Genomic DNA, 16,530 nt, shown 5'->3' with positions numbered 1-16,530 from the left:
GTGGAAATATTTTGATTCTTTCCTAGCACTTCCTTTTTAAGATGTTGGTGGTATTTTGTTTCTGTTTCAGGAAATTCTAGGAAGAGGCTGATGTGTTCAGTGTGCAATAAGAAATGTTCCTCAGCAACAAATCTTCAAGATCATCGAAAGGTCAGTAAGATGAAGGCTAACTCACAGCAGGCTTTGACTTCACTAAGATTTGAAACTGTGGTACTTAGATCTCTTGAAAGCTGCTGTAATGCAAACCTTTGGGTAATCTTTTTAATGGTTACAAACCCAATGTATTTTATTGTGGATATTTATTTTTGTAATCACAACTGATAAAACAGAAATCTTCCCAAAGTTTTAATGCATCTTTAACCAAATGCAAATAAGTTTGTGCTAATTTTGTTTATGTATTCCAGCATTAAGTCAAAGTTGTCTGCTTCTCTTTAGCTTTCTTAAACACTAAGCTAAATGTAAAAGCATGTTATATAATGATAGGATACATCTGAACCATAAAATAGATTAACGAGCCTTTGTTTTTTTTGTACAAGATACAAGAAGTCTTTCTTATTACTTTATGACGTGTCAGTAAGAGTGTTACTTGTAATTTAGTAATGCAACAGTAAAAAATTTCTTACTCAAAACCAAATTTTTAATATCTTTTTCTTTGTGCACGTGATCTATAACCACAACAGGAGGGGGGTTAACAGTTTGAAAAGCACCTATTGCAAATAAAGTGATTCATATAGAAATACAAATGGGCTATAAATGTGAGATTCTGGATCCATTATACCCAAGGGAAGTCTCTGCAAGATTAATTTGGTAAATCAGTAAAACCCAGGAGATTCTATTTTTACAAAATGCTACATTGTACTGTTTATCAGATTAACTGTAAGTCTTTAATAATGCCCTGGCTATAACCTGAATCCAATGAGGATATAGATTATATCAATTAAAATATGTTGTTGCAAAGGAAATGGTGAGGCCCCTCCTTTTTTATTTGTTTTTCTCCTTCCTTGTATTAATATGCCCTGCATTTCTTGTCAAACAAGGCTATACTTTGTTACTTCTCAAACAAAATGATTATATTCCTCGCCACATGTAATTAGAATTTTTACAGATCTTATGTTGGTCCTGAAAACAGAAAATATTGTTGTCAGTATATCCATTTCATGAAAATGTTTGTTTTCTTTCAGTAGTTGTAATTCTGTGCAGACACCATGACATACACTAACAAGCGTTTCAAATAGCGTTGATGGTAGGTCAGTTGAGCACTTATTCGTCTTAAGAATGACTATGAAGATTTTGTGCATAAAAATTCATTTCCTCTTCTTGATTGATTCTTTTTCTAATATACCCAGAAAATAGATACTGCTCTAGATTCATATGCCTACACCAGATAGTGAAGGAGATTGCATGTAGGACTTGTGCCTTGTTTGCTTGAATTACTTGTCTTCATAGGAAGCGTAATGGGATCTATCACCAACATTACCAAAAATATTTAGACAGGCAATAAAAGCAGTAAAGAAAATACTAAGTGAAACAGGGAGGAAAAGATTTTTTTTCCCCCACCCATTTCCTGTCAATGATAAGAAATAGATAATATAAAAGTATGGGAGATGAAAAAAATGAAGACAACAGGAAGAAAAATCTGACAAGCACAGAGAAGTGAAAGAAATGACTGTAGAGGAGATGGAGGTCTGTTTACTCTCTGCGGACATGCTTATTCAGATCTTTAGGTTTCATGTCATCTTGATTTAAATCCATTTTTAGCTTTGTATGTTGTATTAATTGTTTGTGCCTCAAACATCTATAGATAAGCACTTTCTTCTTTAATTCACAGAATTAAACCTTCTTGTCATCATCTTCCATCCCTTAGTTCTACCTTCTTGTTTTCCAGGCTCTTGCTTGTACTATGAGACTTTTTTGGTGGCATGTTTTTTGGTTTTTTTCTTTCTTCTTTTTTTTCTCAATTTATTTCAATAAATTCAAGGAAATGTAGGGCTGGAAGAGACCTCAGGAGATTTTCTAGCCTAAACTATTTTGCAGAGGGTAGTAAGTGTGTACCTAAATTATCCTATATATGCACTATCTGAATCTTCTGAAAAGTTCCAGGAAACAAAATTATACCATCTCCGTAGATGTCTCATAATATGCTGATTTTCATCTCGATGCTGTCAACCTTTTTGAATGTGTTCATTAGTCCAGCACGTGTTTTTTCTGATGTCCTACTTAGATCTTCTTCTTTAGATTGAACATATTGAGTCAATTGCTCTTTGCCTTGTCTGAATGCCAAGAAGAATTCACCATTGTCTTCTTGATAACAATTAGCATATTGCAAAGTTGTTATGAACTCCATTTGCAATTCCTACACTGTACAAAGACAATTATCTCAATCTTTCTTCTGGCACCTGTTTTTCTGAACTGCTTTTTCCTGTAGTAAGCATTCACTTCATATGGACTCTGTTTTTTCTCCTATATACTTCTTGAAGTCAGCTACCCCAAGAAGAAGAGCAGTGATACTTAGTTGAGCCTTTGGTAATGCCAAGTAGTGGAATGATCACCCTGAGTTTATTAATACAGAAAATGTATCTATTCATAGATGTGTGACAGTGATTTCTAATGGCAGCATCAATCTTGTTATTCGTATTTTGTTTGGAATTCATTAATGTTTTCTGTAGTGGTGTTACATAAACTGTTGGTCATCATGTTGCATTTGTGCATTTAATTTCTCCTTTCTAAATGTTGAGTGTTTTGGTGCTTTATTTGGAGTGTGTTTTGTATAGCACTTAGCAAGTGTTATCTGAAGGCATAGCTCTTCAAGTGGCTGTGAAACAATTTTAACTATGTTCTGACCTTAATGTTAACAGAGGTTTATGTTGATAGCTGTTACTGTCTCCTAATGAGGCTGATTTTATTATACAAACAAATGCTTGCAAGAGCACTTGTCTGTGGTATTACAGCCTATGTACTCACAGACCATATTGCTTGACAAGTTTTATTACAATGAAAATCTGTTTGGATATCACTATCCATAAAATTATTTGCTACGTTTTAAAGAACTGATAGCTACAGCTATTTAAAACACATGCACCCAAGCCTGTGTCTGATTCTTTTATAAAGAGTTGATTAAAGAGTGTCAGCTATAGAATGCATATTTGATAGCTGTAGCTTTTTAATGCACACACATTGAAGTCTCTGTTTTGATGCAAATGTGTTCAATGAGACTGTTTATTAATGTTCATAAGTTGAAATCAGAAACTTGTATAACATTGGAGCAGTCTTGTGCAATATTAGAGCGCAATCTGGGTTCTGATGTATTAAATATGTGTAATGATACCTTATGAGTTAGTTCAAATAATTGTGTTGACAGGATTCTGATAGCACTTGGTTGCAGATTTATGTATTTAAACTTCATTCGACAATCTAATTAAAAATTTAGATCTTTTGGGAAAGGGTGGATTGATAGATTTTGTATTCCTGTTTGAAATGTGTCTGGGTAAACAGAATATTTAGAATGAATGATCTTCGTTTGTGCTTACCACCTGATTATTTTTGAGTGTTTTGTTAAGCATGAGTGTCCAATGTGTCCAAGCTTGCAGAGACTGTAGGAAATGGCACAACTACTTTTTAGTTTATTAAAATGTTTGATTTGCTGTAAAGTTAGTTTGTGAGTAGCAGTATAAAAACATGGTGAGGCAGAATACTTATGGAGAATCTCTTCATGTTTTTTTTGTTAAAGCGGATGTCTTTGTTAAGCTTCTTTATGCTGCTGTCTGAAAATATTTTTCATTAGAGTATTGTGTTGAACCTTTGATAATTGTTATTTTTAGCTACTAGATTCTCCTACAGAAGTTCTATAGAATTTGCCAAAAAAACTTTATGAAATGTGATCACTGCAGTTTCAAAAACCTGAGATGTATGTTCAGTTGCACTGTAATTAAGTTGAGGAGAGGCTGCTGATGGCAAATGTAATATAGAGCAGAAGGTGAATGTTTTTTATTAATTATCAAAAGTTGCAGCTCTCAACCTCTGCTTCCATTTTTCCGACATTTAGTCCTTGATGATATGTGCTGTGATGTTAAAAATCCTGCTAATGCTTGCTGCACTAGACACTGAGACACTGCTACCTCTCCGCTGTCTTCCCTCTAAAAGCTTTTAAGAGAAACAGTCCTGAAAGAGTTGGATAGTACTTTCTTTAAAAAAAATCTTACATCTATTATGAAGTAGTTGCTGTATGATTTTTACTTATGTCTTACTGACTAGAAGCAAATTTTCTGAAAAGGTATTCCGCATGTGTTTTCTTAATGCTTTTATAGTAATGGTATTTTAAATGGATCCGGTATTGCAGATTCGCATAGACTGTGTTTCTAAATATAGTTTTAGTGTTAATTTCTTGTTTGCAAGTCTGAACATTTATTTTTGCATAGATAACTGTTGTTCACCAAGGGACTAGCAAGGGAGAAATATCAGAATATTCATGAGAATAGCTACTGGCTAAGAAACAGTTATAGTTGTTGGAGAATGTCTATACGTGTAAGATGTGTGATCTTGTTTGAAACACATTTAACTGTCATTAAACATTCATTTTGCAGGTCCATGAGATCTTTGAATGTCAGGAATGTGACAAGAAATTTATTTCGGCTAACCAGCTAAAACGCCATATGATAACACATTCAGGTAATGTGCAAAAACAACACAAACCTGTATATGCATATATGTACTTAGCATGTAATGAATTTTACCTGAATTCGTTTCTGATAGAAGGCTTATTGAATACTGTGTTGTCCTGAGCTGTTCAAACAAATCTCAGGTTCCAATAAGTCTAACCTATCCTTTCTAAACCTTTCAAAAATCAAGTGTAGTGCTGCAGTTGTGTTCCTATTGCTGCTTTGTCAAGCAGTTTTTTCATGTTAGCTGGGGTATATGATGTCGGTTAGCTAGAATGAAGCAAAAGATTGCTGCTTGGCTTATAGAGGAGGTGAAGAGCTGGTGGTTGAAATTTCTTGTTGAACAGGATGGAAGCTGAGGTATGTTGTCAGAGATCTGTGATGAAAAAGGGAAGGATTGTTTAATATATTCATTAGTAGACTCACGTGTCCATAGTTTCCAGTCAGAGGAAAGCATCTCACACTCCACACCATTTCATAGACTACACAGGGATGTTTCATTTGTGCCTGTCCTCTGCCAGAGCAGGTCTATGTGAGCAGGGAGTGGCCTGTCCCTGGTTTTGTTGATGTGACAATTGGCTCAGCCAGGATTTCTGATCACTGCAATCTAGCATTTCTGTGTCTTTCACCAGTGATTAGAAACATTAGCCAACACAATGAGAATACGAACATTGTTCTGTCAAATATATTAGCATTTTACAAAATGCAGATTTTTACAGCTGCACAGACTTATAATTGAACTATTTTTTTTGTATCAGTCCACACCGAAAGCTCATTTCTTGTGACATAATCTATATCTCTGAGGCTCCTAGCTTTCTTTTGACACTTTTGAATGAGCGTCAATGTAGTTAAGTTGCAGTCACCAGTTGAAGCATAAAGGTTTTTTGCATAGGAACTTTTGGTTTTGGAAGCTAATATATATATTGTTAATTAAGTTTTAAAACATTTAAACTGTCATGCCCTCTTTCACATTTGTAATCTGGAAACAGAGTTTTCCTCTTTGAAGTCATTCTCTTTTGATTTAAGCTAATTAGTCAGAATTTAGTTTTAGAAATGATTATTGCAAAGAATGTGCCAATTTCTTGAGATACACCATGGCTCATCTTTTGTGAAATGACTTTAACTGTCTAACATAAAGGGCATTAGATGTCTTTCTAATTGGTTTAATCTTAATTGGGTTGACTTAATGGCAAAAATCTCTCTGAGGAGATGACTGTCTCTGCCTTTCATCTTCTCCCCCTGTATAAACAGGAGATTAAATGTCCCCCACTCATTTTCTGCAGAAAAACGCCCCTACACCTGCGAGGTTTGCAATAAGTCCTTCAAACGACTTGATCAAGTGACTGCACACAAAATAATACACAGTGAAGATAAACCTTATAAATGCAAGCTTTGTGGAAAGGGATTTGCCCACAGAAATGTTTACAAGAATCACAAGAAGGTAAAGCACTCTGCCATTGTTGTTTACAGGTCTGCCAGCCTCAGATTTTCAGATTTTTTAAAAAATTTCTTTTAAATGATTCATCATTAAGCTCTGACGTGCTTTAAACATGGGATTCAAATATTTGAGAATGTATTTTTTTTTTTTAGTATTCTTTGTTATATCCAACATCTCAAAATACTAAATGAATTCTAGTAAAACAAACAAACAAAAAGGAATGAAATAAGCAGAAGGAAATCACAGTTGTTTGGTTAAAAGTATCAAATAAATCCATGTTTTGACTTTTCTGTAGTTTTGGTTTTATTGTAGTTTTTTAGTATTAGGTTATAAAGTTAAAAAATGTAATAGGTCTAAAATGTCTTCAGAGTTTTTGTAAAAAATACCATATTTTAATAAAAATAAGTATAGTCCTGTTGCAGTTCTTGTTAGACTTAACAGCAGATCCTTTCACACTAGGTTTGTGCTGGGTAGTGCTTACACGTTAAAACAGCATCAGAAGAAACATTAGCTGCAAAATAGATTTATGAAGGGATGGTCTGCTACTGTTTATTTAAGCTCCAATCTGCTTGGCCTAATTTCTATAATGCCTGTCATTATTTTTAACCCGGGATTGCATTTTTAATGGCAAGGCTACATCCATGACTCTTGTTTCAGAACTACAAGTCTGTAAAAAGGAAAGGAAAAAAAAAAAAACCAACCTTAACCAAAAAAACCTGTCTGGTTTTGTGCGCAGGGTTTGGAACCCTTTGCTATTTTTTTTTTCCTTTACATTTTTTAAATACTACCCCTTTTTTTCTGCCTTTTGATGAAACTAATATACTCATACTTACAAGTCTTTTGTGGTTTGGCTCATGATATATGCCATCTGGGAATTTGGCACAGGATCTTTGCACCATCTTTTGCATTTTCAGCCATAAATCATGTAAGAGAAATAATAATGCCTCTTGCAGGATGAAATGGCGTTGACTGTCTAAAACAGAAAGCATGCAGAAGCCTGCTGAAGGACAAGATTAGTTCCTGTATATGCTGTGATTGCATTTTTTAGTTTAGATTTTATTAAGAAAATGGGACAGAATCTCACAAATTGGGTATATTGTAAGGAAAAATGTATAAAATACCATCTGGAAAGATACTTGTGTATCTTAAATGAATACTTTTCACATATTTCCTTATGTTAATTTGCAGTTGATGACTGGTAGGGAGTTTGGACCGAAAACAGACTTCAGGATTAAGTATGAATGAGTAAACACTTTGACCCAATTCTATGTTTAAAACAGCAGCACCACTAGCATAGGCAAGGATTAGAGGCCTCACTTAATGGGAATAATACTAACATTTAGACAGATTTAGAGAGTACCTAATTTTTACAGAATTCCTTAAAACACGTTGGAATACTTATTTCCTGAACCTGTTTGCACATAGTACTGGCTGTAAATCAATGCTGTCCTGTAATGAAAGAAACTTACGTATATGTTTGCATAAAGTTTACCAAAACATCTGTGCATATTCACCCATTCACATTTAGGTCTCTAATTTCACTTGCTAAATGAAGAGATGAGTGTGAGACACAGGAGACTGACATAGATGTTCTGAATTGCTTTTTTAGACAAGCCTCTCTCCATTGAGTAAACAATGTAAACAAGGAGAGATGGTAGATAACAGAGGGGAGTATAGATGTGTATACACAAAACCAATTGTAAGATGTAAATCAAGAGTGTGGTAGTTTGGGATGCCAGAATAGTTTTGAATGCCATGGTTTTAAGAGGACTGCACTACTGCTAGAAGAAAAGGACAATAATCCTTTTGCACGTTCACAGGAATGTCAATCCAGTAACAGTGGAATTCATTATTGTGTGTCATCTTTTACGAGTTTCTTAAGCTTGGATTTTTAATGGTTCTTTAGGTGTGTATTTCTTTAAGATGTCCTCCTAGATTTCATTTTCTATTAGAAGAAGAAAAGTTTGAGTGACTAGTTTCACAGTGTTAAGTGTTCAGGGTACAGTTACTGTGCTAGTGGCAGGGAGCTTAGAAACTTGCGGTAGTTAAAAACGCTTTGATCAACAGCATTTAACAGGAAATATGCTTTTAAGTTTGAGGATGGCATGCTTGAAAAAACACTTTAGATTTTACAGCACAACTATGTACATTTTATTTATAATAAGAAATAGGATATAGATGTATTTTGCACCTTTTGAATTCTTGTTTTGTGTTTTAGATGGGAACTTGTTACTATTGTTTCTGTGATTGCTTTATGGAAGTTATTGAATCTGATTTTGTGTTGGGAGTATCAGAATAAAAATGTCTTGCACAAATGTGCTTTTAAACAACTTTCAGTTGTGGGTGAATGTTGGGTCATTTCAAAGGTGCAGAGGGAGATCGGTTTCTCATATTTCACAGGATTTCACTGGGATATAGACAGTGGAGTTGCTCTTTTCAGTGCAGCATTGGAATGTGAACCCTAACTTAGCAGTCATTACATCTTATAGCTACAGATCTGAGAATCAGAAACTGTTAGTCTTCCTGTGGTATGTCTCTGATGTGCTGCTTCTGCCTACAAACACTACACCGCTCTGTGCAGGTGCATGTGCAGGCTTGCTTTGTCACTTGCTTGGAGAAGTCAACATTGGGAAGTATAATGCAATATAGAACTAGCTCAGATGTCTTGAAAAAGCTCAGACAAAAGGACTGGGTGATTATATGAAGAATATGGTTCCATTTTTGTGTCGGGGAAAGAGAACAGCATCTGAAAATAAGAGGCAAATGCAGTATTGGATTGTACTACAGGTAAAAATAGTCACCTTCCATCCAGGTTAGAATGGATGAAGGTATATGTTCTGTGGCATATAGTGAAGGGAGAAAGCAAAGTTTTTGTTTCATCTAAACATTTGTTGCTGTGCACAGAGAATGAATTCAGAGAATAAATTACGAGGATATGACAGTGAGCAGAAATAGGTCATCAGACACAGGATTTTAAAGGTTTTATGGTTAATCCAGGGTTATCTGGTCCTGAGGAGCATCATGAATTGAAACCTCAGTTTCTCTATTGGGACTAAGTACCCTTAGGCTGGATATAAGCCTCTGAAATGCTATGGTAGGAAAGGTTGACATCAAATACTCCATAAGAGTCCATATTCAGTTGCTTTGATCATATGACTGTCCCCTACTCTGAATGGAAGGCATTTCTGATCTGGAACCTATTAGTAAAACAACAAAAAATGTAGCGTTAGAACTAATATGGTTATTTGGGGGAATACCTCTCCTCATTAATATTTGCATGGCTTTTTGTAATAGACCTAGCTTCTTTCCAGACCATTCACAGAAGAGGCAAATGGTCTGTATACCCTTGCATGTGGATATGCCTAGTTAGATGCTTTACTTTATAGTGAAGATGTGCAGAAGAATACTCATTTCAATTAAATCCTAGGAGAACTGACAAGGAGATATTAAGTAGAAATTCTGTACAAATCGCTGTGCCTTTCGGAACTATCACTCAAGTGATGGGTATTCTAAAACAGGGCATTTTAAAAAATAAACAACATGAATTTTGCGCTCGTGAAAGGTGCCAGATTGACAGCCCTAGAGACTGAACCCTTCTATTTATCCACAGAACAGGTACAGCACAGACAGCAGCACTGCGAGCTTCCCCACAGTGTCTCGTCAATATGTCTCAGCCCTGTTCTGGAGGAACCACCTATTGAGGTGAGAAGGTAGTTCAGTCTCTTCATGTCCTGTCAATCCTTGGCCTGACGGCTGAGACTGCAAAGCAGGGTGTCTACTCATGCACACTATGATGTAAACCTGTAGAAGCTGGACTGAAACATTCACCAGATTTTATGTAACGTGATATATTCCACACATTTGATGGTGCTTCAGTTGCCTTTTTAGCTTTAAGTGACGTAGGCTGAGGTCAAGGAGTTGACTTTGAATCTGAAGCCTGTTTTGTTACTGTTTTGTATGTAAGAGGACATTTATGTTAAAATCGATCTAGGTTCAAGGCCCTCAGTCTACATCTAAATAATTATGTTGACCCCCTATAGTCCCTTTCTTCTGTATACTTTAAGGGGCAGCTATAAATGTTATATGACATTATGAATAGCAGAAGTAGATTATGTAAGCATGTACTGTGCTAATATTTAACCTTATTCTACAAAATTAACTCACTTAACTAATTTTATGCTTACTGTAAAACACTTCCTGTACAGCCTCTTTTTCTCTTGGCACTGCAGCTTCAACTTAAAGTCCTTGTGAGCTAATAGAGTGTTTAGACACATGCTTTAAAAACTTGCTTTCCTTTGTGAAAACAGTAGGAAATTGGGTAGATAATAAATTCTACTGATTAATTTACTGCCTATAGCAGGATAGTGCTTAACACTAGAAAACAGGGAAAGTGCTTTTAAATGTACAAAAGTAGAATGAGAAGTATCCCAAGCTTTAGAAAAGAAATCTGCTTCAGCAAGTCTGCAGTTTCAGCGATCCTTTTATTTTCTTTTCTTTATGGCTTTGAGACTGTTTCTCAGATATGCCGAATTTTTCTCCAGCAAGCGTAAGAAACATAATGTTTCTACATAAACATAAGAAAAACCGATTTTACTGTGAGGGTGAGGGAGCCTTGGCACAGGCTGTCCAGGGAGGGTGTGGAGTCTCCTTCTTCAAAACTTACCTGTAAATGTTCCTGTGTGACCTGATCTAGGTGGACCTGCTTGAGCAGGGGGGTTGGATCAGATGATCTTTAAAGGTCACTCCCAACCCCTACCGTTGTATGATTCTATGAAACAAAAATCTCTGTACTGATGCTTCTATTTTGTTTCTTTTTCTTTTAATACAAGAGACTGAAACAAGGATGTGTAAGACTAGTGTCATGGTTTGTTAAATTTTCTTTGCCAAATTTGAGATACTATCTTGAGACAATCAAACCAGTTTTACCTTTGAACTTAGATCAGAAAAAAAAAAAAGTGTTGTGTACATGTGTATAAATTTAAAGCATTTATTCATATTAGTTGTTTTGGCCAATGTTAGTACTAATGAAGCAATGCAACTGAGCTTAGAGGTTCTTTTCCTGGTTGGTGTACGTACACTGCTCATGTAACACTTCTGAGGACTGGGAAGGTACACTTATTTGGTAGCTGCTGTACTGGTTTTGTGGTTAATGGCAGAATGACTTTTTTAATGTCTTCATACACTGATGTTTCAGATTGCTATGATATCCCCTCTTGAATGCAGTCTAGAAACTTAACTGCGACTGCTGTAATGGTAGCTAACTGATTTCCCTGAGCCTTTCCTCTGACATGTTGTCTTTCATCTGCAGACACATTCTGAAGAGAGACCATTCCAGTGTGAGGAATGCAAAGCTTTGTTCCGAACTCCATTCTCTCTACAAAGACATCTGTTAATCCATAACAGTAAGTGCTAAGTCAGAGAGGAAAAAGAACTTCCTCAGTTCTCACATTGGGCTGAGAAAAACAGACATATGGCACCTTTCTTCAATATGCAACTTGCTGTATTGAATTAGTATTAAGATTCATCTCTAACCCCAGGGAGTTAGAAAATTCAGAGCCAAATTCAAACCTTGTTTTTAAATGCACTGAAATGCAAATCCAAGTATGCTGTAGAAAATCTAGCAATGATTTGAAGTCTGATGACAAGAGATTTTTTTCTACATAACATGTGATAGTGTTAACCTCCATTTTAAGAAAGGAGAAACAGAAACAGAAGTAACTTAGTGGCTTACGCAGCTTTTTTAGATGATCTAGTTTAGATCTTGAAACTGAGATGTGTAATCTGATCTAGGTGAACCTGCTTTAGCAGGGGGATTGGACTAGATGATCTCTGGAAGGCCCTTCCAACTCCTGCCATTCTGTGATTTTTTTCTCTCCCTTGCCAGCCCAGGCTAATGTTTCCTGCCTCTGCTATAGAACTATTAGCCCAGAGAAACCTTGTGGCCATTTTTGCTCATGACTGACTTGTTCTTGGCATTCTGTACTGGTTTTTAACTGACTGTGTAAAGATTTATTTTTGGTGGAATTTTCTGTTTTCAATATTTACAGAGCCCTAGACTATGGAGACCATTCAACCCCATCAATGTCAGCAATTTAGATTTTAGAAAACATTTACAGTACTAAAATATATGTAGCTTAGAAGACAGTACTTTGATGTGGGAAATATTTACATTGGTATACCTTTCTTTTATTAATCCGATATAACACTATTTCTGTTAGATAAATTGCTTGACTGGCATATTGTTTGTTCTTTTTCAATTTCTCAAAGCTTCTGCAATTTCATAAAGCATGGCATTTTAAATTTTTTTCTGATACTAAATCTTAAAAAGGATGGGGAGGAAAATTAAAAAACTTGTTCAATGATATGTATTCTAATGAACCAGGAATTTGCAGAATATAAATAAAACCCAGTTCACAATATGCAGAATGGTTGGCCTTGGTAAAGGACTTTCTAAAAATACACTTTGTTATTTTTTTTTACAAGAAGATGGGAGCTCAGGAAATTTGAGGTCTTTGAGCTGGAGTTGGGATTTGTGGTGTTTAGCTGTTCCTGGATCATTGCTATTTAAGCAAATATGAAATATATCAGGCTGTGAACTGCAATGCCACAGACATTGTCTAGTCTTTCTTGATGCAAAAGGAGACATGTCTTGCTGAAGGACAGAGTAGGTGTTTGAAGGGGGTAACTTCTGCTGTCTTAGCTAAAACTGTCTCCAAAATGAGTCAAAGCCTTAGACCAATAATACTTTGTGTTTCTTGTTAATCTGAGGGAAGATTTTTTAAACCTTTTTTCCTTACTTTGGAAAATAAAAAAACCAACACTAATTTAACAAGAATGCCTTAAAACAGCAGAATATAAGCAAAGTTTTTGTAGTCATACTGCATCTCTCTTGTCTGTAGAATCCTATAAAAGAAGTGTTGACAGACCAGTAGCAAAGTGAAAGTCATTACTAGGATGAACTAGAAGAATAAACAGTTGTCAGTGCAAGGCTGTGATTAAGAAAAGATTATCTGCTGTTGTCTGAGAAGACTTTGTGTTCCCAGTGAAGAAATGTATAACTCTTCCTGTCATGACCTAACTCCAAGACTGACAAGTTATGCTGCCATGATGAGTTTCTTATATTCGAAATAACTCCTATAGCTTAATGTTAGTCCCTCTCATAGCAGAAATATACCTGTTCTATAAAGAAAGGAGAGAAATAAACCAAAATCTTTAGTTGTCTTTACTGATCTGTGCTGTGGGAAAGAAAAAAAATAGTTTGCGAATCTTGAAACTTTTAGAACACTAAGTTTAGCCTACATAATATGTATTTTTTAAAGTTTGGTATTATCATTTTTCAGAAGCAGGCACTTTTCAGGTTGACGTGGAGCAATTTAAATTTTATTTTACATCCTTAAAGTACTGGAAAAAATATTTAATAAACTCACTTTTCAGGTATTTGTCTTGAAATTGGAAAAGATGTCATGGATATAAATGTTAAGATTGAATATGTCTAACAAATAATTGAAAAAAACTCCTCCAAAATAAATAAAAAAAAAAAAACCAAACTCTATTTTTTCTCCTAAGTTCTAGCTGTGTAAATGTAACTTGTCTTCTGAGAGTCAGATGCTTTTTCTCTTAGGCATACTGTTGATAATACTTTTAGGAACTGGTTTCTCAGTATGTTGTTGGCAATAATGGGGCTAACCCTTTATTATGAGCTGTAGTGTTTAGGAAGGATAAATGATACATGGTAAGTCTATGGTAGCTTATATTTGGCTAATATTAGCTCACGAGGCCTGAAGAGACCTGGCTAACAAGAATGAGTAACCCAGAGCATTTTTGCTTGGGTCAGTCAGTTGTCTAGGGTTATGGAGACATGGCATGAACAGGACTGGATTTGTTGAGAAGGGCCTAGTCCTTTTTATATATTTGCTTTCCAGAGTAAAAATCTATATGCATAATGTTTGTTAATAAGAAGAATGCTAATTATCTCTTTCTACAGGGGTCAACAGAAGTGAGCATTTGAGGTTTGCTCGTTTTAAGTAAAGAACAAGAAGCCCTGATTTTCATTATCTTCTTTGATCATAGGGAGAGTGGAGTAGATAGCCAGTTCCAGGAAAGACACATGATGTTGTGTGTTTCTGGGAGAAAGCATCATAGGATATATTACGTCAGTGCTGTTTCCGTCTTTGGAGGCATATTGATATGGATATTGATATTGTAGTTTCATGTCAAGTACTCTAAAAAAGTTTCTCTCCTTCAATGGTTTCAAGAGCTAAAGCCATTGATAAACTTTCTTGTTTGCTTCCATTCTCCAGAGTGCCTAGGCCTGAAGAGAATCCATGTACAGCTATTTTATCTAAGCTATTTTATCTTGTAGCAAACCTCTTAATCTAGCACAGTGCAAACTTTTGACTGAAAATACATAATGGAAATTATATTTTTATTTCTTATACATTTGTATGAGAAATTTATTTGGTAATTTTAATATTACTCTGCCAAAGACCGTGGAAAGAGTTTGCTTTTTGGCAGTGATAGTTCTTATGCAAGAGATATGTTCCTTTATTTACCATATGAAATCTATTCTTTATTACAACAATGAGGTATCATGAAATAGGTTGCATAGCTCTGTTTTTTATTTCAGTCTTCTACATGAGGATTTCCAGAGCTGCTCATGGAGTTTTTGTGCTCATATTTTGCTGCAAGTGGTTTACACTTCTGCTTTATGCCAGTTGAGGAAACTTCTGAAACTCCTTCCATAGTTGCCTATTGCTATTTTTTTCAAAGAAGTTTTAATGTATCTTTGTCTATGGCTTAAAAAAAAAAAAAAAAAAAAAAACAGAAGTGGCAACTGTTCAATGAGGCAGCTGTGAGTGCTGATGGCTATTCTGTAGTGAGATATAGGGTTTCTGCTGAATAAGGATGCTGAGAAGAAACACCAACTATTTGCCTTCACCGAGGATAACATTTGAAAAAGTATCCAAGTCTAGGCTTCCCATTACTTTGACTGTTGAAAATTGTTGCTAAATTGAAGCCAGGACTTGGCTAAATACATACTTGGCATTGCAATTATTGTAATTTGTACACACAGAAGATATACGATTGAACGGTATGTTAGTTCTGAAATTTCCTGACTTGGTAGGTCTTTTGTGTGAAACCTAGTTAATCTTTTACTACCTTGTTGTTAGTCATAATAGAAGTGCAGTACTGAAAATTGTAGAAATGATTGCAAACAAAACTTAAGGATAAAAGGAATAAGTCCTCCTGACAACAAATGTCAAATTGTGTCTTAAACTGTCATGATGTCACGTAAAATTATGGAAAATATAGAAATATAGAATATTTCTTCATTTAATATTGCTCCATCCTTTTCAATATATTTTTAGACTTGGAGTTAAGTTGTTAAGAGATGGAAAGAAACAGATCATAGAATCATGGAATGGTAGGGATTGGAAGGGACCTTAGAAATCGTCTAGTCCAACCCCCCTCCAGAAGCAGTTCCACCTAGATCAGGTTGCATAGAAACATGTCCAGATAGGTCTTCTACACCTCCAAGGAAGGAGACTCCAGACCCTCCCTGGGCAGCCTGTGCCAGGGCTCCCTCACCCTTACAGTGAAAGAGTTTTTTCTTATGTTTAAATGGAACTTTTTGTGTTCCAGCTTCATCCCATTACCCCTTGTCCTGTTGCTAGATACCATTGAAAAAAGGGATGCCCCAACTTCCTTGACTATGTAAAAAAAAAATTTAAATGCCCAAAGCCTAGAAGTTCATGTAAGAAGTTACTTTTAAAATAAGTTACTTGAAATTTTTACTGCTTCAACAAAGGAACAATATTCACGTTATCTTATTAAAAATAGCAATGTCTTCACTTTCTTAGCAGGGTAATTTCATGTTCCCAAGATGAGTACTAAAGGGATGGACTGAACAGTTAGATCCAGGATCAGTGTCAAATCTTCACATAACAGCATATTAAGTTGCGTCCTGCTTGACCTTGAAAGTTTTTCTGAGTATCTGCACTGACAGTATTTTAGGATAAGATGACTTAGACTCTAAAATCTTGTAGCATATTCTTCTTGTGTAATCCAAAACAAAATCTCTTCTGTTTCCAAACCAACAAAGAATGAGAGTTTTGGGAGCTGTGTGGGGAACATTTGTTGTTGATTGGTGGGGGAGAGAAACAGATTATCTTGGCTTTGGAACGTCTGTAGGTATTTGAGGCAACACTGTATTGATAAGCTTCACTTTTATGTGTTACATGCGTAATATATAATAAAAAAGATTTTGATGCTTCACCATAGAGTATCAAATATGCTTTTTTTATGCAGCATTCTGAAATAAATTTCCATTCATACTGCCTTTTACACTGGGATTATTTTATCCTTTAGTGAGACGTAGGGGGGAAGTCAGTATACCTCATATATATACGTGTGCATCATTGCTACTGGAAAAAATAG

The 16,530-nt window shown here is 35.4% G+C and overlaps 1 protein-coding gene across 1 annotated transcript in view; it reads left to right on the top strand.

Moving 5' to 3' along the window:
• The window catches only part of PRDM5 (PR/SET domain 5), an 82,843-nt gene that overhangs the window by 32,322 nt on the left and 33,991 nt on the right, over positions 1 to 16,530 (top strand). The window contains exons 8-11 of the mRNA XM_061993343.1: positions 71 to 150; positions 4,581 to 4,665; positions 5,939 to 6,096; positions 11,402 to 11,495. Of these exons, the coding sequence (XP_061849327.1) occupies positions 71 to 150; positions 4,581 to 4,665; positions 5,939 to 6,096; positions 11,402 to 11,495 (417 nt within the window). The remainder of the gene's footprint in view (positions 1 to 70; positions 151 to 4,580; positions 4,666 to 5,938; positions 6,097 to 11,401; positions 11,496 to 16,530) is intronic.

The sequence above is a fragment of the Colius striatus genome, chromosome 3 (genome assembly GCF_028858725.1).
Source record: "Colius striatus isolate bColStr4 chromosome 3, bColStr4.1.hap1, whole genome shotgun sequence".
In the NCBI taxonomy this organism is placed as follows: Eukaryota; Metazoa; Chordata; class Aves; order Coliiformes; family Coliidae; genus Colius; species Colius striatus.
This window is presented reverse-complemented; position numbering and strand designations above follow the sequence as displayed.